Source organism: Terrapene carolina, unplaced genomic scaffold (assembly GCF_002925995.2).
Source record: "Terrapene carolina triunguis isolate 2854851 unplaced genomic scaffold, T_m_triunguis-2.0 Scaffold58, whole genome shotgun sequence".
NCBI classification, from domain to species: domain Eukaryota; kingdom Metazoa; phylum Chordata; order Testudines; family Emydidae; genus Terrapene; species Terrapene triunguis.
Window position 1 is genome coordinate 33,849,129 of NW_020664409.1, and position 24,297 is coordinate 33,873,425.

Below are 24,297 nucleotides of genomic sequence, written 5' to 3' on the forward strand. Positions count from 1 at the left end.
TCTGAATTCACAAGTTTAGAGCAAATCTTTTCAAAATTGTAAAGCAAAACTTACATATTTCCTTACAGCATGGAATATAGACATCACAAATAAGATGAATGCATTCATCAACTTACAAACATTCTATAGAATCTAAACACAAAATATATTCTCATAAGACTAATGCCTATTTTAAGCAACACTAACACATAAGTGAACTGATCTGGTCTCCAGCTATGAGTCTGTCAGTTCTTAGCTAATGCCTGCAGCCTTGGCAAGAGCTGGCACTTGGCCTGCCAGCATCACACAATCTACCTTAACTCATCTACCTGACTCCAATGGAGCAACACCAATTTACATTACCTGAGGATTTGGCTCTGAATGTTTAACATCCTGTTAATTAATACATTGGTTAACAACTGTTATAACATGATGACATCTCTCAGGGTAGGCAAGCTTTCAATGGGACTATTTGTGCTGTAAATTACCACTTAATGGGAGTAAGGATATTAGAGTCTAATCCTTAATAATAATATAGCTAACCAAGACTGAAAAAATATGTTAACAAAAAGTAGTTTACACATATTCTTTATGACAAAACCTATTCTCTCCTCAATGGATAATTCCATCCTTGGTCTTCAGATCACTCTTTGTTCTCTGTGCTTCAAGCAATTTCTTATCCACTCTATGGCATTTTTATCTACTTATATTTATCTATATTTATTCAATACCTTGTATATATATTATGTTACACTATACTAAATGCCTTACTAAAATCCTAATATACTACCTCTATTGCATTCCTTTTAGCTACTAAATCATTATGTCAAAGAAAGCTATTAGATTTGTTTGGCATGATCTAGTTTTCAATAAGCCCATGTCATTTCTCATGAGTTGTTACTAGACTTCTTTCTCCCAAATGTTACATGTTGTAACTGGAAGATCCTACCCAACATATGCTGGCAGAATGAGTCATTTCCTTTTAATTTACTTTATGAAATTCCAGAAAACATAACCCAAAAGCTTTGCAGCAGGTTTATAATCCAACAATGAAAACATCTTCGAGAACCTGCCACTGTTTATGTGTCTGAACTGAATCACATATTTAGTCCTTTCCTATTTCCCTACTAATGTAACAGAAACATATGGAGAGAGATTTTTTAAATAATATTTTTAAAATTCACTGTAAGTTCAAGCAAACTCTATTCACCGGTAGATCAAGGATTGACAAATTGGCTAAAGTAAGAATTGGCAAGTCTCAGAATGCAGTGGAGCCACTCAAACATGAAGCAATAAATGCAGGTGCACAATTTTCATGTACTGCACCTCTGTATTAAAGATGAGGGCAGCCACAGCCCACATTGTAGAACTATAGCCAGTGTCTATGTTATCTTGGTTTCACAAAATAATTCCATTAAACTAGCGCTTGTCCTGATTTTACAATGCTGGGATTTCTAGTTATCTGAGCAGCTCCTCCTGCTCTTCAGCGGTACAGCAGAAGTGAAGCATGCTCACTGCTGCTGAAGATGTAGGAGGCCAGAACCTCAAAGACACGTATGGACATAGCTCCAACAATGTGGCTACTCTTTGGTCTACAGGCATGCAGGGGCCTGCTGCAGCTAACCTGACCACAAATAGGGCAAATACAGACAAAACCCATCACCTGACAAAGATGATGACAACTGGATGAGTGGCAAAGCTGGAGACTTGTTTAAGTTTAACAATTTGTTGTTAAATATGAATTATTGTTAAATATTGTTCATACACATAATTGAGGTAGAGGTGTTTTTATGAAGATGTGCATACTCTTTAAATCTGTAGCAGAAAACCAGACAAGAGGGGAGCTGGGGAAGGTTCTAGAGCCTCTACAGCAGTGGTCCCCAAACTTTTTCATTTGCATCCCCCTTTACTTGGGGTCTGCACACACCCTCCTCCCAGGAGCTATGGTTAGGAGCCACAGTCAGAGTCGTGGGGGAGAGAGGGGCAGGGCAAGGAGTAGGGCTGCAGTTGGGACTGGGAACTGGCGGCCACGGTAGAGAGCTGGCCAATGGTTGGAGCCAGGGGATGTGGCCAGAAGCGGAGCTGGGCTGGGGGCAGAGCAGGGCTGTGTGGCATCCCTCCCTGCCCCCCCATGGCAGCTGGCTAAGGCCCCACCATGCCCTCCCTCAAAGTTCCTCCATGCCCCCATGGGGGGGCGCACCCCCCAGTTTGGGGACCACTGCTCTACAGTGAAGGCAAGACAGAAACGAAAGCTCTCCAGGATGATCAAGGCCCTGTGAGCTCTGCAACAGCTGAATTTAAAATTCTTGGATTGTGGGGCACTCCCACGTGAAACACTGGAAACAGGTTACATCTTCATTTAGTCCATTGAATTGAATACTATGATCAGCACAGCAGCCCCTCTGCTACTTATTTTGATAGTCAATTCAGTCTATTTCACGTTGGCCCCACATTTGAAGTTCTTGATATGCCAAAATTTGTCTCTCGACAGCACATAACTGAATTGTAGGAAGTGTCGGGGGCAGGGGGAGGTTTTGGGGGCTGAGCAGAAGGCAGCCGGCGCTAGGGGGTGCCCTGTGTGGAGCGAGTGTGTTAGTTGGACATTTCTGCTCAAAAGAGCAGCGGCGCTGACGCGCAGCCAGCGCCCCGCGGGCAGGGGGACGCTCAGGGCCATTGCATCAGGCTCTCGGCAGACTCAGGCAGGCGGCACGGCCAGTTCGCAGCGCCGCAGGCGGGCCGGGGGCTGCGGGGGACGCGGCCCGCCTCACCTAGGGCAGCGTTGGGAGGGCGGCGGAACAAGGCGACGTTTTCAAAGTCACGTGACCCCTCCCCCAGGGGTTGCTCTAGCCGGTCTGGTCGCTGGGTGGGGCCCTACATCTCTCTGGCCCTTGGGATGCGACAGGCCGGTGGCTGAGGGCGCTCTAGCCCGGAGAAAGGGGGGAGAAGCGCGCTGTTCTCTATGGTTTCTCCACCGAGGCGCTGAGCGATGGCGTCATAAGCGCGAGCCGCACAGCGCCGGATCTGCAAGAGGGACGATGTCGCCGCCGCTCTTCAGCCTTCCTGAGGCGCGGCTCCGCTTCACGGTGAGCCGCGCGGGCGCGGAGCCGAGGCACGGACTCCCCCGGCGCCTGGCGGTGGTGCCCGGTGTACCCCCCTGTGTGTTCGGCGCGGAGCCCGGCGCAGGCATTTCCTGCTCCCCCGGCCCTGGGGGGTTCGGCCCCCCCGACGCGCGCGTCCCCCAGACCTACCCGCGAGGGGTTCGCCCCCCCCCCCGCTGGCGCGCGCTTTTCCTCTCCCCCGGCCCCGTCCGCGGGGGGTTTGCCCCTCCCCCCCGACCCGCCGCGGGGCAGGTGACCCGGCTGCTGCGGGGGATGGAACAGCCAGCTACGGAGCCAGCAACTCTCCCCACTGGCCTGGAAATAGGGTTCTGCGCCGGTAGGTTTCTGACTGGCACCACCAGCTGGTGCTGGATCTCGGGACTGGCCTGCACGTAGGAGCTGCAGCAGTTTCAGTTTAATCAGTTTAAAAAATCAGTTAAATTAAAACAGTGTAAACTTCTGTGTGGGCAACTTTATGTCGGTTTATCACTGCGAGCTAAACCCATACAAGTGTCCACAGGCAAACTTGAACCAGTTTAGTTAAGTCAGTTTAAAACCGTGCCTCTGGTCAAACTGGTGTCAGTCATGTTAGTGTGTGCCTTAATTCATTTTACATAAGTTTTGGTGCTTTAAAGGGCATTACTTTCTGAGGCATTATGACCCACCAAATTGTGTACATTTGTTATTATTAATTAAAGTAGATCTGTGCTAATCTCCATGTTAATAGAGCAAGTAGATTCATTAGTATTTCACTTTTTCTGTCAGATTAAAAAAAGGGAGACCTCTATCTGGATTGCTTTTGATTTCCTTCTGTTTTTGTACTGGGAGTTACTTGCAACTTATTTTTTCATTTAACTTGTTTTTAGAATTCTACTCGAGATGCTTTGACCAACAAAACTATCAAACCCTTATTGAATGCATTCAACCAGATTCCTGGAAGGTAAGGAGCTATCTTTTCATTTTAAAAAATGTCTTTTCAAATAGTTATTATTGATCCTGAACATTTCATCAGTACTGTCTAAAACTTTTCTGTTTGTAGTGAAAATGAAAAGAAATGCACCCTGGATCAATCTTTCAGAGTTGTTCTAGAAGAGGAAATTGTAAGTATTTTGTTCACAGCACTGTAACTCTATTTGTTGATACAAAATTGAAATTGTACATTTAAATTAATATGAGTGTACTATGTTGACTATTAGTAAAAGCTTGCAGAAACGATTAGGATATCTGTTGGAAACATGAATCACTTTAATAGATAATTTTTAAAATATGGCAATTAAAAGATGCTTTCACAAATGTCTCATAGCATAGTGACTTTTATAAAATCTCTCTTGTAGCATTTATTGTTTATAGTAGTTTTTAAAAACCTGCTGTACTGAAAACTATAAATTTGTGTGCCATAATAGTGAATGGGGGCATGATAATATATAGGATCTAAGAGAGTGCTTTTTCATTGTTTAGCCCTTGAAGGACTATCCTAAAAGTAAAACAAAACTGTTAAGTATTTTTTTTACGCAAGTTATTGTTTTCAGAGTGTAGACTTAAAGGATTTCCTTCTGCCCTTTGAAAGGAAACATTTTTAAAAAAAATTGCACATTTGTAGTATAGGCTCATAAGTGCCTTTTAATCTTAGATTAGATTTAAAATACTATAACTGTTCATTCCAAAGCACTTTACAAAATATATACAGAATCATTTCACCCAGCAGCAAAATGCAGATTCTTTGGGGAGAAGGGGGATAGGGAGCATGTTAAATGTTTAATAGCACCCAGTATGTCTACATTGTGGGGACTATAGCAGCATAGTTGTAGCTATGTTGACATAACTCCATAGTATAGACACAGTCCAAAGTGATGGAAGGGTTTTTATGTCACTGTAGGAGCTCCACGTCCCTGAGCAACAGTAGGTAGGTTGGCAGAAACATTCTGTAAATCTGGCTGCATCTACACTTGAGGTTAGATCTACATAGCTGCAGTGCTCAAAGGTGTGGATTTTTCATACTCTGGAGTGCCATAGCTATATGGACCTAAATTTTAAGCATAGATCATACCTTTCATAAACAGTGGCATCAGATCACTTGAAATTGCAGAGGAAATCTAGAGATATTATAACTACACATGTTGGAATAAGAGTACTCCAAATAGCGCTGGCCAAGCATAATGTGCTATAAAGTCTTTAATGACCCAAAGTAATCAGGAAATGTCGCTCAACTGCATGAGTTTTATATGAAATGCTTGCTACTGAATGTTACTTCCAAGTGTGCTTAAATTAATGGGAAGATGAACGTTGACTTTTCTTTGTGCTCCTAGTGAGTTTTTAAACGTTTGTAATATAAAATATACTTGAGTAAAACAAGACTTTAGCTTTCTCTGGCTTTAGTAAATGCATCTGATCAAAATAGTACAAATTACTTGGACTCTGTAATAAATCTGTCTTACATTTGTTTAGATAAACCAAGCTTCATGTGAAAATGTCTTGGCTATTATTTCTCTTGCTATTAATGGAGTTACAGATGGTGAGTAATTGTATAAAACAGCCTGATATGAGGTATAAGTTTGAGGGCCTTTACTATATCACCCTCTTTTATTAGTATTTACAAATGTTGACTCCGCTAGTGCATGGTCCTTAGCTTAACTGTTTGCATTGGTGCTAAGATATTATGGTGATGAGAATAATACAAATGCTGTTCTAACAGTCGTAGACCTCTTGCATAGGACAGCTGACTAGCTTCTGCTAGCTGAAGTTGTAATTGCTGTACATGTTGGAGTGGATCTTTTTTTTTTTTTTTTTTTTGAAAGCATAGTGGGAGTCGGAGTTCATTTTTGTAGTCTTCTCTTAAGTTTGAATAGCACTTACATAGCACTTTTCATCCATAGATCTCTAAACTCTTTACAAATGTGGGTTTTGTTATCCTGATTTTACTGTTGAGAAGAGAGTCATCGAGGTTAATTGCCCAATGTCATATAACATCATATTGGAATAGAAACCTATCTCCTGGCTATCTATGCTGGCCCCCCAGCAGTAACTGACCTGCTGCAACACAGTTGTGTTGGTAGTGTGAGTCTTTGGCTACGTCTACACTACGGGGTGGGGATCAATTTCAGATACGCAAATTCAGCTACGGCAATAGCGTAGCTGAATTCGACGTATCTGATCCGACTTACCCCACTGTGAGGACAGCGGCAAATCGACCGTCGCGGCTCCCCCGTCGACGGCGCTTACTCCTACCTGGGCTGGTGGAGTACGCGTGTTGATTCGGGGATCGATTATCGCGTCCCGACGAGATGTGATAAATCAATCCCCGAGAGATCGATTTCTGCCCGCCGATCCGGGCGGGTAGTGAAGACAAGCCCTTTGTCTTTACGATGTCTTTTTAGAATTGTGAATGTGAATGGAGACAATGGTGGAACCCCTCTTGCATAGAACCCCTGGTCGTCAATTCCATTTGTTTATGAATGGGAAATACTTAAGTATTCATGTTAAATATTTGTTTTGTTGATTTAAAATTTTATATTAACAGTAGTAATCATCTTTTGTCAAAATGTTTGTATTTCATAAATAAGTGTAAGGTCTGACCATTTAGCTGTGGTTGCCTATGCTATGTACCTCAGTAATTTCTGCATCCATTTATCAGAGCACCATTGTAATAGTCACTTGATTAAATGACAATAATAAACATGATCAAAAGCTTTCTTTGAAGTAGAAGTGGAACCATTAAATTGGAAGTCTGAAAAATGAGGATGGGCCCTGCAGGGAATACGAGGCTTTGCCTCTTCAATTCTGAAGAATTAGTCACTCTGACGTTTCTGAATTGTTTCTTGGTAGGGGGCAGATTCTACTTCAAAAAGCCTTGCATAGCAATAGGCCCCACTATAGTTTCACTTTCTTTCTCTGAAAAAAGCTGCCCAATACCTTTTAATTGTAATAAAATTACATTTAAAGAAAAATTCCAACATCTCTTAATTTGGGGACCTACCGAGTTTTGAATAACTATTACTGTATCTTATTTGTCGTACAGAGGTACCTACAAAGGTACTGTACATGCTTGTGCGCACGCGCACACAGGAAAATAGAAGACTTTACATTTTAGTCCCTACCCTTTGTAACTTTTTGTGGTAACTTCTCTCTCAGATGATACTTTGCAACTTCCTTGTCCCATCTTTGTTAATACAGTTATTAGGTACAAGTCTTTGTGACTAAAATGATCCTTGCACTCCCCCCGCTCTCTAAAGGTATCTGCACAGCATCAACCCCTTTTGTGCTTCTGGGAGATGTTCTGGATTGCCTGCCTTTGGACCAGTGTGACAAAATTTTTACCTTTGTCGAAAAAAATGTCACTACATGGAAATCAGTGAGTATTTTTTCCAAAGTGTGTTTTGTTCATCCCAAAGATGATGATCTGGTTGTATAAATGATTGACCAATTAACAAGATGGATTTTGTCTTTTATTTTTATGTTGAAATAATGGAATAAATATTGTCAGTATTGCCTGCTTATAGGAAACACAAAGGGTAAGCTTGTTAATATAGCAGATCCAGTACTGCTAACTTCGAGTTAAAAAGTCATGATTAATTTAAAAATAAATAAATCATTTTTGTCTGTCGTCTTGTTTTTATTAAATCCCCTCCCTATCCCCAATAGTCTGTGACAATAACTGGTTGGAAATTCAACTCAAAACGCATACAGAATGTGCATACACAAAATGCAGGCCTCAGCTGCCATGTACACCCACCCGTTCTTCCTCCCTCCCTTCCTTCTCCAGCAGCTTCCTCCCCTCTAGTCTGCAGGAGAAGGGGCTTCCTTTGGGCTCCTTCCTTCAGTAACTGTCCCTTCCTAGATTGTGGGGGTGGGGGAAGGGGGTGAATCTGCTGCTGCTGTCGCCAAACCCGGAGGGGTGGGCAGGTTCTAGTGCCCTGCACTGCATGCAGCACACGGGCACTGCAGGCAGCTATTATGGTTGCCTGCAGCACAAGAACAGCAGCCTCCAGAAGTTGAAGGGGAAACTCTGGACATTTCAAACAGTATTCCTGAGTTTCCAGTTTTATTGCATGATCATGAGAACACCTCAAAATCAGCCCAAAATTGCAACATTTACAATATCTGTAGTGTTGGCAGCTCTTCAGATTTATCCATAAAAAGCTTCCGAGTGGCCTCAAATAATTTTTCTCTGTTCCTTGATCTAAGTGTGACCTCCTAACCATTTGGGACAGGCATGCAGACCATTCCACTTCAGAGCAGCCTTGTCTTTGATATCTCAATAGGACTTGCTTCTGTCATCATTCAGAATATCATCCTTGTACTGGCAGATTTCTAATGTCAGCTGATGCTGTTCTAAATCTTGTGTTTACATGCTTCTCTTAACTTTACATTTATGCATAAAACACATACAGGGAAAAATAAAAATGGGATACAAATCAGTATCTCTCACTGTGTTAAGAGCCTTTCAGAAAAAGTATCACGGGGTAGCCATGTTAGTCTGTATCCACAAAAACAACAAGGAGTCCGGTGGCACCTTAAAAACTAATAGATTTGGGCATGCTTATGCCCAAATAAATCTGTTAATCTTTAAGGTGCCACTGGACTCCTTGTGCTTTTTCTGAAAAAAACATGAGTTACTGGCATTTCTTGTATTTGTGTAGAGGTTGGCATTAAGCTTGGGTTGCATTATAAACTAGAAATTTTCTTGGAATTTTTGGGACTTCTTTTGTTTGTATTTTCATTTTGTGGAGTCTTTCTTACATAAATGGAAATTCATAGTTGAGGTTTAAGAACAGGAAGGACTCAGATGGGTTTATTTCTAATATCAATGTGATTTGTATTGTTGAGTTGAAAAGACAAAAGCTATTGAAGATTGCAGCATCCTCCGAACGAGACTGATACATTTGCTTTGTTTTTCAGAATACGTTTTATTCGGCTGGGAAGAATTACCTGCTGAGAATGTGCAATGGTGAGTAGCACTCTTTCAGGGAAGTGCAATGCAGCTCCAAAAACAGCTGAACAAAGCTAGGGTCTTAATATTTGAGTCACATTAGAATATGTTCTGTAATAGTTTTTAAAATGATGAGCTGTTTGTCTTGGTAGGTATTCAAGACCTTGCTGTTCAACATGAGCTCCATTTTGATTCTGGGGAGATTTCTCTTTATCACAGAGAAGGAGCGAGAGAAGCTAGAAGAAAATTTTTTTGAGTAACATTTAAGCCCTCATCATTGCCAGAGGCTGTATTGGAAGGAGTGGTCCAATAGGCTTCTTTCTGCAATTATCTTTAAAGACAATTTTAGGGCTCCTGGTTTGTGGGAATTCAGAGACTTGGTCCACTAGAACACATTAGATAAAACATTTGAGGCCTGAGGGAGGAAGGGTCATTTAAGATAGTAACATTTAAATTTACAGATGTCTCAACTTTATTTTGTTAGTTATGTAGGTCCCACCTATCTGAACTCTTAAAATGAGTGCTAGAGACAAAATGGATGAAAAGTTGGGAGATGATACATGTGATAACATTAATGTTTATCTCTGCTTTCTCATTTTTTACATTACTTAGATCTCCTAAGAAGATTATCTAAATCACAAAACACAGTCTTCTGTGGAAGAATTCAGCTATTCCTGGCTAGATTATTTCCTCTTTCAGAGAAGTCAGGTGAGATTTTGTGTATTTCACATGAAAGAAAAATATCTTCAAAGATTAAATATTCCAGTCTCTAATAATCTTACACCAAACAAAATTGACTTTAACCAGAAGCTGATTTCTAACTTTGACTTTAATATGTGTCTAATGTAGAATTTTAAAAATGATTCACTTTTTATAAATACAAACAAACTGTCACTTCATTTGTTTCCTACAGATTGGCTATTGTATGTTGGGTAATAATCATGAGCTGGCTTTATGAACTTCATCATTTCCCAGACTGACACAATTGCTCTTTTTAAAAGTTGGTATTTTTTCTGCAGGACTTAATTTGCAAAGTCAGTTTAATCTGGAAAATGTCACAGTTTTCAATACCAATGAACAAGAGAGCACTCTGGGACAGAAGGTGAGAATTGATGCATTATGCTCAATGTGTCTGTAGAAAATTTATGTAAAACTATAGGAGAGCTGGCACAAACAAACCACAACCACTTTTAACCAGTATTTAGAATTATATACTTCTAACTCAGATTATAGCACTCCCATAAAACATTATTGTGGTCTGGAACTTAACATATATTTCACCCACTTTGTCAGCAACCATTATAGGTAAGATGGGATGTGGGAATTCTGAACCTTTAACTTGAGGTTTGAGGGTTATCTTGTTAATCAAATAAGCTTTTCCTGACTACTTGTGAAACTGCAGTGCTAGCATGCTCTCTCTCTGACTTGCAGTTTCAGGGCCTGTACAAGCCCTCACAGAGCTCCATGAAATTAGGGAGTCTGCCCTTGCATAGTTGATTACAGAATCAGGGCCATGGATATGTCTCTTACTTTTTTATATGTAGTGAAGTTTGTAAGAGGGACAAAATAGTGTAGGATACAGTAACTTAGAGGGTTTTTTTCAGTGTTGTTCTAAATTTTCTGAACCAAAAATTAAAGCAGTTCTTAAAAAAAGAGGAAGTTAGAAAAATCTGAAATTTATTAAGAGACCAAAATGGTGGTGTATGCTATTGATTTTTTTTTTTCTTCCTCCAATGTCCTTGATGTTATCTTTTGTATCTGCCTGTATTTCTCTGTGTCCCACACGTTACACTAGGTGACTGCTCCTAATTTTTTCAATTCAAGAAAATTGAGCATAACTCCCCAAGCGATGGGGGGAGAGAAGAAAGGAAAAAATAATATAGGCTGAGATTCAGGAAAGCAGTTAAGCACATGCCTAGTTCCACTGCTTTACATGTTTACACATCCTTCCATCATACCGAGATTGTCCTGAATTAGGCCTTTAGAGAGGAAAGAATTAAAGTGAAGGGGATTCCCTTTACAGATCATCACATTTCAAGACCTGTTTTAACTTCCATATTTACTTAAAATGCAAATTGAAGCACTCACTACCTTACCTATAGCAACGCTGCTTCAGTGTTCTAATAGTTGCTATTTGAAGACCTGCCTTAAGAATGAACAAACCAAAAACTGTTCAAAGGATGTTTTGTTTTGGTTCCAATGAATAATGAAGGAAACTGGAATAATGAGAGTGCCATGCAGATTAAAATGTGTATATGTAGTTTCTACACTTAGTGTACCTTTTTTCCCCACCCTTTCTGTCAGCACGTAGAGGAGAGAGATGAAGGAATGGAAGTAGAAGAAGGTGAAATGGGAGATGATGAAGCTCCTACAAGTTGGTGAGCTTAAAGTTTAGTTTAGCTTTTAAAATTGTTATGAAGTGAAAGCATGTGGTGGTTGGTAGAAAACTCTTGGAGTTTTAGCCTGAGAATGTATAGTTTAGGAACTATATACTCTTGTATGCTGTTTTCAGAATTATTCCTTTCTCTAAACAGTTATGATCGAATGTTTAAAAAAAAAAATCATCCAGTCCAATCTAAGCATTCATATTAAATTTAGTACAATATTGTCTTCAAATAATGAAAGAAGCCACATTTTTGACATTTGACATCCCCAAAAATACTGTATCAAGCACGTGATAGTGGTGTTAAACTAAAAACTGAAAACAGTATAAGACAAGCCATGCCTACGCTTACCAGTAGATTAGCACTGCTGTGATCGATGAAGCAGGTGTTGATTTAGCAAGTCTGGTGAAGACCTGCTAAATCAATGGCAGAGTGCTCTTCCCTTGACTCCTGTACTCCAGCTCCCCGAGGGTACTTTAGCTCCCCAAGAAGAGTAAAGTAAATCCGTGGGAGAGCATCTCCCATCAACACAGCACCGTGTAGACACTGCGGTAAGTCGATCTAACTTCGCTTACACTACTCCAGATATGTGAAAAAAGTAACTTAGATCAACTTACTGCAGTAGTATAGACAAGGCCTTGGATAATAAGACTTCTTGATAGGCTGGTATTTGGGATCCATCTCATTTAAACAATATTTATCCAAACTGTTCTTAGGCCAGAATTTTCAAATGTGAGTACACAAAGTTAGACATTTAAATAGATGGCTCTGAAAATCAGGCCACTTATTTGATGCCTAACTTCAGTAACCCACAACTGACATACTATAAACCCATAGGCAATAACTATCTTCAGTTCAGTTAATGTATCTGAAGACTTAAGTTTTTGTTTAAGCCTTTTCTTTAATTAAATTAATTAACTTCTAACTTATTACTAATTTTCAAAATACTAAATGAACACTTAAAAGAAATTCTCTGTTTCCTGGTTTGCAACATGAGGGTGCATGGAGAGAGGATAAACTGCAAGCTACTTGACTTCTAGCTCACATCACCACCTTAATTGTAATTGACAGTGTAATTGGCACTGAGGTTGAAAATCATTCCAGTAAAGTGGCTGAGCAGTTTACCATTGTCCTCGATCAAGAAAATGCTCAATGTAATAGGAAAAAACTTGTTCCGTGAGGCTTTTATGTTTAAGCTTCTTTCCGATTATCCACATTCCATTTAAGTGGCTTCACCTGTCCCAGAAGGAGAGCTGGAGACACTGTGGTGCAAGGCATAATCGCCCAGGTGCTGTGTTTTTTTTTTTTTGTTTTGTTTTGTTTTGTTTTCTTTCTGTGGACTGTGCCAGCATTTATAGAACAAACTTCTGCTCAGATTATTGGTGAAATTCTTAGCGTAATTGGTTTTACAGGTACTAAACAGCATGTTTGTTCATTTTGCCATACTAAGCCACAAATTGGTGTCCTTTGCCATCTTGCTATATTCTTAGAGGAGTGCACCCAGTGAGGCAGAAGCAGTAAATGTAAGCTTGTAATAGTGCTGCATTCACAGTGGTTGAATCATTAGTGTGAGAGAGGATTTTGTTGCTATGGATTCCAGGTCAGATGAGCCAGATGTGAAGTACATGCAAATAATCAGAAAATATTGCACCGAAATAGTAATAGCAGGATTGATATATCAATACCATGATCACTTTTTAAAAAAAATTGTAGTATTGAAGGAATGAGAAATACATAGTTTTATGAATTTGCCGCTGTTTGATGTTTCAAAGTTTAGAAGTGTTACCACTGACATACCCTTCTGAGGAATGAGTTAACATAGACTTAACACCACACTCCCTTAAAGCCAGAAATGTTTATTAATGCACCCACTTCAAGGGACATTACTGATATAAAAATACTGTCATAAACCATGACCTGAGAGAGACTATGCTCCGAATCAGGACAGCAGTTGAGCATATGAAAGCAGAAAGCCTACAAGGAATGGAAGATGGGATGGTCAGCAAGGAAAGCTGTCACTTGGAAGTCCGAAGGCATAGGGGAAAAGTGAGAACTGCCAAAAGCTGAGCAAAGTTGGCCCTTGCAAAGGAAACTAAAACCAATAGTAAAAGGTTCTTAGCCATATAAATAAAAGGAAAACAAGGAAAGAAGAAGTGGGGACGACTAAGCTCTGAGGATGGGGTGGAGGTTAAAGATAATCTAGGCGTGGCCCAACACCTAAACAAATACTTGACTTCAGGTTTTTAATAAGGGTAAGGAGGAGCTTAGGGATAGTGGCAGGGTGGCTAATAGAAACAAGGTTATGGAAGTAGGAATTACCACATCTGAGATGGAAGTCAAACTCAAACAGCTTAATGGGATCACATCGGAATGACTGGATAATTTCCATCCAAGAATATTAAAGGAACTGGCACATGAAATTGCAAGCCCAGCAGCAAGAATCTGTAAACTAGGGGGGCATACCCTATGACAGGAGAAGTGCTAATATAGAACCTGTTTTTAAGAGAGGGGGGAAAAAATCTTGGAAACTATAACCCTGTAAATTTGATCTCAATTGTATGCAAGGTCTTGGAACAAATTTTGAAAGAGAAAGTAGTTAAGGACATAGCAGTAATTGGGATAAAATTCAGTAAAGTTTCACAAAAGGTAGATCGTGTCAGACCAACCTTATCTCTTTGAGAAGATAACTAATATTTTTAGACAAAGGAAATGCAGTAGATCTAATCTACCTGGATTTCAGTAAAGCATTTGATACAATTCCACATGGGAAATTATTAGTTACACTGGAAAAGCTGTAGATAACATGAGAATTGGATAAGACAGTGGTTTCCAAACTTGTTCCGCCGCTTGTGCACGGAAAGCCCCTGGCGGACTGGGCCGGTTTGTTTACCTGCCGCGTCTGCAGTTTTGACTGATCGCGGCTCCCAATGGCCACAGTTCACTGCTCAAGGCCAATGAGAGCTGCTGGAAGTGGAGCGGGCCGAGGGATGTACTGGCCGCTGCTTCCACCAGCTCCCATTGGCCTGGAGCAGCGAACTGCGGCCACTGGGAGCCGCGATCGGCTGAACCTGCGGATGCGGCAGGTAAACAAACTGGCCCGGCCCACCAGGGGCTTTCCCTGCACAAGCGGCGGAACAAGTTTGGGAACCACTGGGATAAGGATAAGGAACTGATTAAAGGAGAGACTACAGCAAGTCATCCTGAAAGGTGAACTGTCAAGCTGGAGTGAGATTACTGGTGGAGTTTCTCAGGGATCAGTCTTGGGACAATCTTATTTAACTTTTTTTTATTTTATTTTATTCATGACCTTGGCACAAAAAGTGAGGGTGAGCTAATAAAATTTGCAGATGACACAAATTTGGGAGGTATTGCCAATACAGAGGAGGATCGGCATATCCTACAAGAAGATTTGGATGACCTTAAAAACTGGAGTAATAGAAATGGGATGAAATTTTAATAGTGCAGAGTTATGTACTTAGAGACTAACAACAAGAAGTTTTGCTATAAGCTGGGGGACACATCAGTTGGAAGTGACCGAAGAGGAGAAAGACCTGGTCGACTATGAGCCATCAGTATGATCCAGCTTTGAAAAAGCCTAATGCAATACTAGAATGCATCAGGCAAGGTATTTCTAGTAGGGATAGGGAAGTGTTACTATCGTTATACAAGGCACTGGTGAGATCTCATCTGGAATACTGTGTGCAGTTCTTGCCTCCCATGTTTAAGAAAGGTGAATTCAAACTAGCACAAGTACAGAGAAGGGCTACTAGGATGATCAAAGGAATGGAGAACCTACTTTACAAGAGGAGACTTAGAGCTTGGCTTATGTAGCTTAACCAAATGAAGGCTGAGGGGAGATATGATTGCTTTCTATAAATACATCCAAGGAATAAACACCAGGGAGGCAGAGGAGTTATTTACAGTAAGGGCCAATGTTGGCACTAGAACAAATAGATATAAACTGGCCATCAACAAGTTTAGGGTTGAAATTGGGCAAAAGTTTCTAACCATCGGAGGAATGAATTCTGGAACAGCCTCCCAAGGAGAGCAGTGGGGGCAAAAAACAACTGGTTTCAAGACTAAGCTTGATACGTTTATGGAGGGGATGGTATGATGAGGTTGCCTACAGTGACCTAGCCCATCCATGGCTGATAGCAAATATCTCCAATGCCTGGAGATGGGACACTAGATGGGGAGGGCTCCGAGTTACTACAGTGAATTCTTTCCCAGGTGTCTGGCTCGTGGGTCTCACCGAAATGTTCAGAGTCTAACTGATCACCATATTTGGGGTCGAGGGGAATTTTCCCCTAGGTCGGATTGTCATAGTACCTGGGGGGTTTTCACCTTCCTCTGTAGCAAGGGGAACAGCTGCTTTGAACTAGAGTAAATAATGGATTCTCTGTAACTTGAAGTCTTTAAATTGTGATTTGAGGACTTCAGTAACTCAGAGATTATGGGTCTGTTACAGGAGTGGGTGGGTGAGGTTCTTTGGCTTCCAATATGCAGGAGGTCCGACTAGATGATCATGATGTTCCAATATGACTTTGTCTATGAGTTGGTACTGTTCTTCCTTTCTGTCCACCTGCTCCCCTGTTCTTCTTTTTTTTTAACTCAATTTTTTTTTTAAAAACCCTTATTGGGTAAATTTCTTTACCCTTTCCTACTCTCATGTTCGTCGGAGGGGTGGAACATAGTATGGTCACCCACGTGGCTAATGTGAATACCACTGGAAAAGAGAAATTAACAAGCTACTATCTCAACCTATTACCATGTTGCTAGCCACAGGAACAACTCTTCCTAGAAGCCACTATGTCAGTGGGAAGAGAAGCCAGACCACTTTCAAATGGCTAACTGTGGCTTTACCAATAGCAGCAGGCTCATATTTAAAATGGATGTTCTTTGGTCATGTCCCTTCCTGCAGTTATGTTCTCCTCTGCCTTGTTCTTCACCTGATCTCAGCCCCAGGCTGAAAGAGAATCTGCATGCATAGTTACCATGATTGAGAGTGTGAATGACCATTACAAATCAAACTGGCTAATTTGCATGTAGAGTTACTATTGGTGCATGTGAAATCACTGTCTCAGATCGTGTATGAGAGCAGTTCTAAAATTTTGTGCCTAGAAGGTGCAGAATCTGAACCTAAACTTGTTTGGTATTTAATTTAAAGGGCCAATTCAGGAGGCCAGATAATTGCATAATAAATTGCTACCTGCAACAGCCATCTCAAATCCAGTCTCTGGACTCATGTTTCTCTAGCCATTACAAGGTAAAGGCACTGCCCCAGTATGTCTTAGTATGTTTTAATGTGGGTTGCCTAAAAGAGGAAAGACAACATACATTGTTTTCAAGCGTCCATATATTGGCTATAGTATAAGTCATTATTGTATGCTTTGAGGAGAGGAGGCTGTACTGCTTCTCAGCCTATGGAAGGGTTGAAGTTGAACTTGGAGAAGGGGTGCAAGAAAAGTGTTCTGATCCTAAAATAACAGCTGAAAATGAACAGGTTGAATAACACCTTCTTTCCCACCCCCCACCCCCCCATTTAGCCTGATATTCTGAGTTACTGACTCTAGGAAGGGCTTACTACTGGCTTTTCGTTTTTCTGATTTACAAGAATAGTGGTAGTTTTGTTTTCAGTGATTCTGTCTGTATTCATGAAAATGGACCTTTTTGTTTAGCATATTTATCCCAAACTGTAGCCAGAGTAAAATAATTATTTGCTTTGTTAGCTCCATTCCAATAGATTACAACCTGTATAGAAAATTCTGGTCGCTTCAGGATTACTTTAGGAATCCTGTGCAGTGCTATGAGAAGATCTCGTGGAAGACATTTCTTAAGGTAATTTGTGTTCCTATATTAAACCTGTTCAGCAATTCACCTTTTGTTCCACAAGTGAAAGTATTGTTTCCAAAGATTAAACTATTCATGATACTGGAAAGTAAGAATGCACGAGTTCATGCATTATACATCTTGTGCAAAGTTAGACATGCAGTTATTTGTTTGTACATACAGTAGGTCAGCTAACAAAGCTACATGTATATATGATTTCCTGACATTTATAGAAATGCTGATGTGTTCCAACAATATCAAAAGCTGTTTTTCTTTTGTTAATAGCAAAACCCAGAACTTGTTTTTTTCCTAGGTAAGAAAAAAACATTTGCTTTAGGCTTAAATCTTGCAAATGAATCCAGGCAGATGTGCCTTTTTGGAGTCCTGTTGATTGCAGTGGGATTGTGTGCAAGATAATGTTCTGCTTAGGCAAGTCCCTTTGTAGAGTCAAGACTTTATGTGGTGACTTGAAGCTGCAATATACACATAGAAGCTCATGGTACCAGTTGGATAGTGAATAACAGTGTTTCAGTTTTGCCAGCTATGTAGATATGAGGATGATTAGTAAATGTAATTACTAAACTGTTTCTGTAATAGACCATGGCTTATAATCACTCGTCTTAAAATTCTATCTTTCCTTATTCAATTGGAGGAAACCTATCTTATTTCAAACCACTTGCTATATGTGTTACTGCTAAAATGCCTGATCTCATGAACAGATGTTATTTTTAAAGTTACATCTTGGTTAAGGTTTTAAAACATTTTTCACTTTTTTTAAAATCTGTTTTTTAAAAAAAAAAAGTATTGCTTTGGGGTACGGAGAATGGCCGGACTTAAACAAGACAAAGTTTTGGAAATTCTCACAAGGGTTCTCCATGAAAATGAATTGTCATTAGCATAATTTTTTAAAGTGTATTTTAAACTAATTCTAAAAGTAGAGACCTAAGTTTAGCTATTAGTACCTACTCAAGCATGTGCAAATGGAAGTGTGATGGTGCCTGAGTCTTTCACTAAAACCATTATGGAGAAAGCACTTACACATTGATTGATTAAACAGGAAAGCACTAGTGTGTGTATCTTAAAAATAGAGCGTTCAAATCACTTTCACTTTATGGATTGAATTCTGTCAAATGTACTCTGTGCATTAGTTCCTATGGAAAACTAAGTGCTTCAGAAGTATTGAAGCTTTGAAACAAGTGCTTTCTGGGAAGTGAGTAGCCCAAAATGGCAAGACAAATTATAGGGTAGTGAAAATTTCATGTGGCTTTTTTCAAGATTTAAGTGTTTGTCAGTTTCCCTGAAATTTTCATGCTCACACACCCTCTCCTTTGGTATAACTGTGAGAGAGACTTTTCAGGCCAAAGTTTTTTGTGTGTGAGAAAATGTTAGAAAATGGGGCAGGGAGACAGGGACAATATAGGGCTTCTAACTGAACTTACCTTGCAACTTTAACTGTAGGGAGCCATAGCTTCAATAATACCAGTCAGCTTCCTTTTTTGCACATTATAAATTATTTAAGTTTTCAGTAATTTCCACTTAACGCTTGAAAGGCAACATATTCATACCTCGTTTTGAATTATTCAAGAAGCTAACAGTTAAATTTTCCTGTGCAAAATTCATTCTTCGTCAGACTTTTAAGTGGATAATGTTTGTGTTTTGGCTAACACTCCACGCAGATGTTCCTACTGATGGTGAATAGCAAACTTTTATAAATTATATTTACTAGCTCAGAACCTTCTAGGATTGGTCCTGTTTTTCTAATAAAAAAATAAATAGCTGGTATTTTCACATAAGAAGTATCATTTGCTTTACAGTACTCAGAAGAAGTTTTGGCTGTTTTTAAAAGCTACAAGTTGGATGACACGCAGGCCTCCAGAAAAAAGTTGGAAGAGCTAAAAACAGGGGGAGAACACGTCTACTTTGCAAAGTTCTTAACTAGTGAAAAGGTATTGTACCTGACTTCTGTTTTTGTATAAAGAAGGAAAAGCTTGGATCACGATAAAAGTTGGTACAATTGCAATTGTACCATCTGACCTATATTGTTCCATAATGTTACAATTTAGAAGGAAAAAGAGCAAAAGTAAATATTTACAATCTGCTTTTTTTCTTATCACATACAACTGAACTTTCAACACTTAAAATGAGCATACAGTTGTGTTTTACCTGCACTTTCTGCTTTATTGTATTGGAATTTTTGAGGAAATTATTGCAAATCTTTTTTAGTGTTGTAGTAATGTGCATAGAATGCAAAGAATTATGTACTTTATGGCAATTGCATGATTTTAAGTTGATAAATATCTACCCTGTGAAATAATATACATAATTTTGACGTTGAAATAATTCATATGGTACCAAAGTTACCTTTTATTTTGTTTTGAGCTGCTGCTGCTTTTTTTTTTTCCTTGTGTTTCCCTAGCCATCTTGTATAAGGAGCATGAAACTGTTTCGTTGCTGTTACTTTAGACAATGAAAAGTGTGGTGCAGAGAATAGTGTTGCCAATACCCTTTCACAGAGCCCAAGTATAGTTAGTGTAACACATCATAGCCCCTTTTGCACAGTAAAGGGAACTGTCAAAGTTTATTCTTTTCCTTAACTTGTCATGTAGCGGTAATACCATTTGGGAGCCAAGCACTAGGCCACCTCTATAGGAAGTTAACAGATGTCACATTAATATATCACCCAAGACAGCAAAGTTGGTGTCTTAGTAGAGAAGGCATTCTAATAAAAGTGGGGCAGAATGATACATAATATATTTGAAGATCATTAACATGAATTGCCACATATGGACAATCTCCACTACAGATTTTACTGTATTTGAATAACTTCAGATTTATGTAGGCTAAGTTGAGACTGCTCCTATCAAAAAATACATGCAGGCTTTCCATTTGAAAGCTTGAAGATCTGAGAATATATTGGATCAGAGGAATCCTGTATAGTTGGTGTGGGGTGTTTTTTTTTTTTTTTTAACCCAACTTTTTTTTTTTTTTTTAGCTAATGGATTTACAGCTGAGTGACAGTAACTTCCGCCGTCACATCTTGCTGCAGTATCTAATACTATTTCAGTATCTAAAGGGACAGGTCAAATTTAAAAGGTAAGTTGGGAATGTTTGTCTTATTGGGGGAGATTGGATTTATAAGCAGACTAAAGCACTTTTAAAAGAGAGACCAAATTTGCTGTTGTGTGTTTTTGTGTTTTTTTTTTTTTTTTTTAATGGAAAATCTTCTGTAAAACTTAGGAAGAGATCTGACGGTGGAATTTGAGCTGGCTGAGAGATCTGACAGTGAGGAACATGTGGTTGAAGGATCTAGCCCTTTGTTTGCTAAAGGTTTTTTTCTGTGTCCAAAATACCAGCAGCAGTGATTAGGATTATAAAAAACAATAACAACCATAAAGTGACATAACAGTTTTCTTATGTTGCCAAACACTCTAATTTTGCTGTCTTAGAGAACAACTTTGTAAATTTAAATTTTTTTTTTTTTGCAATTTCCAGACTTACCCCACTTAATACATTTAGATCGTTCATTTCTTGTGCTGTGTACATATGATTTGCTTACTGCCTTTATTATAATTAAGGTTAAGATTTTGGCATGAGGCTTTTTATTAAAATTCACTGGCAGGACATGGGCAATAAACCATAAATCATGGAAGTCGGAGCCCCGCCGGTTGCGGGGGGCTGAAACGGAATTCAGACTCCATGACCTCTGTGACCAAATTGTATCCTTAATTATAATTAATCATACTTATTTCTTATTACGGTGCTTCTAGTTAGCACATCTCCAAGCACTTTATAAAGGAGGTCAGTATTGTCTCCATTTGATAGAGAGGAGGAAGTGACTTGCCCAAGCTCTCCCAGCAGGGTAGTGACATAGGCAGGAATAGAATTCAGGTCTCCTAAGTCCCACCCCAGTGTCCTATCCACTGCGCAAAACTGCCCTACAATCCAATTCAGACACAAATACTGACTTTATTGTCCTGTCTACATAAGTATTAATTTATTAGGCTAGTGTAGACCAACCTGGAATAAAATAGGAATGGGACAGCATAAAATTTCATATAGATATTGCAAGATAATACTGATTTTTCTAAAAAAGTTAACAAATTTCACATTCTTCTAACTAGAGGGCTCCTTGCAGAAGTCTTTCTGCCATAAATTGACTACCAATAACCATGTTTATATTTACTGTTGAACATAGCTGGTGCCTCACAAAAAAGATAAAATTTTACATATTGTGTTGCTACTGAATGGTTTGATTCAGGCTTTATATTCCCAGGGATCCTCTTTACAAATGGACCTTTTTTCTTTCACCAGTGAAAACTCAAAAATAGAATTTAAAGTTAATTTTCAGTTTGTAAAAATTAGTCATCTTTTGTAAATCTCAAGTCACAGATCTTGTTAATATTTCACTTCTCCTTCTCTCCCTCCCCTTCCCCTCTTACCTGCCACTCTTGTTGAGATTCCAGATGCATAAAGAAAGCAATGTCCTTTGTTTCATGAAAGCTACAAAATAGTCTGAAGTTATTGTTTGAGATGAACGTGGGTTTTTACTGTAGTTCATTGCTTACTGTTTCTAGATTAATTGGTTCCTTTCAAACACTGCTGGCTTACTACATAACCTCTTCCTCACCTATAGAAAATTTTAATATTCAAATTACAAATTTGAATGTACAGCATTTCATGTGCCAGCCTGTTCTTACTCAGTGCTTTTTTTTTCCCTCCTCCCCCCCCAGTTCAAACTACGTTCTAACTGATGAACAGTCCCTCTGGATTGAAGATACTACAAAATTGGTTTACCAGGTCAGTACAGTAGAGAACAAACAATGCAAGCTCTAAATCTCTTCTTGTAACTCATAAAAGGAACTCTGAATTTGCTGTTTTGTATTCAGGGCTGCCCGTGGGGGGGGGTGGGGAGTGGGGCAATTTGCCCCACTGGCCCCAGGCCCCACAGGGGACCCCACGAGAATATAGTATTCTATGGTATTGCAACTTTTTTTTATGGAAGGGGCCCCCAAAATTGCTTTGCCCCAGGCCCCCTGAATCCTCTGGGCGGCCCTGTTTGTATGATCAGTTTTTAATAATTCAACACAGCTGTACTATGAAAATTTAGGTATGTTGTCTTCCTAAGTGTGAAAGAACACTAGAAATCTTGGGAAAATACCAGAAAGGCAGATAAATGGTGTTTCTTATCCATGAAGTGGTTACCACAGTTTTTGGTTGTTTACCTTCTTTCAAAAGTTCTGCTACATATTCTGTTACCAAAAGTTAATACTAGTCATATGACTTCTTCCAATTGCAGCTTCTTTCAGAAAACCCCCCAGATGGGGAAAGATTCTCAAAAATGGTAGAGGTAAGTATATAAAAAAATATATACTAAATTGTAATTTTTATTTTTATTTATCTGTCTAAACAGAATCAAAGTAGGCTCTAAAAAGAATGCCATTGACTTGATCTCTATCTAGTCAGTTTTTAAGGCATGAGGTAAAAGTTTCAGGTGCCATAAGCAACTCCAATTCTCCCGTCAATATTTTTTTATGCAGTCACATTTTCATATTTCTTTAAAATGCTTTTCTCTCTCCTGTTGCTGTGGGGGAAAATCCATGCACGAACATACACGTATATAAAATAAATAAAGGGAGATTGGTTATACAAGAGAAATGGTGTAACTGATTCCTTAGTGCATTTTACAGCACTTTGTGGGCAAACATACTGAAAAACTGACTTTTTCCCCTCTAATCTTTTGCTTGGCATTCTCAGGGGTTTCTAATAGTAGTGAGTTAAAAAATGCAGGCACTGTTTTGGAAGGTGACTGTGCCCTTTAATGATGTTAGGTGTCTATTTACTTATTTTTCAGCATATATTAAACACTGAAGAAAACTGGAACACCTGGAAAAATGAAGGCTGCCCAAGTTTTGTGAAAGAAAGGTAAATGTACTAGTAAAATAGTAAATTCCCTTTTATAATTATCTTGAAATGACCATTCCACTCAAGTATGTGTACCTACGTTTATGCATTTAATAACTTTGCTAAACAGAATAGTTGGGTATCACGCCCGAGAGTATGTCTATGCTGCAGTTGGAGTTGTGATTTGCAGCTGGAGTAGGCATTCCTATGCTAGTTTTACTGTAGCTAGCGTGGCTAAAAGTAGCAGTGAACATGGGGCAGCACAGACCATGGCATGGGCTAGTGGTACGAGTACATACCCAAGGTTCTGTGTGGGCTTGTGCAGCCCATGCTGAAGCTCGTGTCTTCTCTGCTATGTTTAGTCATGTTAGCTAAATTAAAGCTGGTGCGGGTGTGCCCTCTTCAACTGAAAGTGTGATTGCAGTTCGAGTGTAGACATACTGTGTGTGTGTGTTGTTAGCATTTAGGTCTTGGGGACCCATCGTGCCCCTGTGCTCCCAAGTACATAGGGGATTCTGCACATGTGGATTTTCCTCTCCTGTGCAGAAGGAGGAGGCTCAACTGCCTCCATGGCAGCGTGGTTTTCCCCGGACACTACTAAGGACTCTGTGATGGGAGACTCATGGAGTGTCATGTTCTTCCCCATCTCCTGCACTTAGCAGAGCTCAGAATGAAAAAGTAAGAAAGCTCAAGCTGAAATACTTTCCCATATGCCCACATCTTGTGGTGTGGATTCCCAGTAATAGGGTCTCTGGCAGTTTGGCTGTAGTGAACATAAAACCTGAGGATCTCTTTGCTGGAGTGAGGCCTAGGACTTTTATCCATTCAAGCATGATTACATAATGTCCTCAGGCAGCTGCTCAGTGATGATCAGTGAGTGACCTGAAAGAAAACGTCGTTTGTTGCTGCGGAGATATAGGAAGAAGGGGACACACATCAGGGCCCAAATGGGGCTCTGAGTGATCACTATGTCCCACCACCCAACACAGATGTAATGAGGTTAAGTGGTGTCCATATAAAGAAATTAAAACTGATTATTCCTCAAGATAGGCTTTTAATGACTTATGGCTATAAATGCAGCACAGACAGAATAGGAAAAGAAAAATTTAAATACCAGCATTGAATAAGGACAAATTGTATTGCAAACCAGCACAAGTACAGGTAATGTTATACATTGGCT

At 39.7% G+C, this 24,297-nt stretch overlaps 1 protein-coding gene across 1 annotated transcript in view; it reads left to right on the plus strand.

Moving 5' to 3' along the window:
• Positions 1 to 2,969: 2,969 nt before the first annotated feature.
• The window catches only part of THOC1 (THO complex 1), a 32,571-nt gene continuing 11,243 nt past the window's right edge, over positions 2,970 to 24,297 (plus strand). The window contains exons 1-15 of the mRNA XM_026661501.1: positions 2,970 to 3,062; positions 3,944 to 4,017; positions 4,117 to 4,177; positions 5,523 to 5,589; positions 7,307 to 7,425; positions 8,973 to 9,021; positions 9,616 to 9,711; positions 10,023 to 10,105; positions 11,308 to 11,381; positions 17,117 to 17,225; positions 19,031 to 19,162; positions 20,209 to 20,309; positions 21,947 to 22,013; positions 22,513 to 22,563; positions 23,068 to 23,138. Of these exons, the coding sequence (XP_026517286.1) occupies positions 3,015 to 3,062; positions 3,944 to 4,017; positions 4,117 to 4,177; positions 5,523 to 5,589; positions 7,307 to 7,425; positions 8,973 to 9,021; positions 9,616 to 9,711; positions 10,023 to 10,105; positions 11,308 to 11,381; positions 17,117 to 17,225; positions 19,031 to 19,162; positions 20,209 to 20,309; positions 21,947 to 22,013; positions 22,513 to 22,563; positions 23,068 to 23,138 (1,202 nt within the window). The 5' untranslated portion in view covers positions 2,970 to 3,014. The remainder of the gene's footprint in view (positions 3,063 to 3,943; positions 4,018 to 4,116; positions 4,178 to 5,522; positions 5,590 to 7,306; positions 7,426 to 8,972; positions 9,022 to 9,615; positions 9,712 to 10,022; positions 10,106 to 11,307; positions 11,382 to 17,116; positions 17,226 to 19,030; positions 19,163 to 20,208; positions 20,310 to 21,946; positions 22,014 to 22,512; positions 22,564 to 23,067; positions 23,139 to 24,297) is intronic.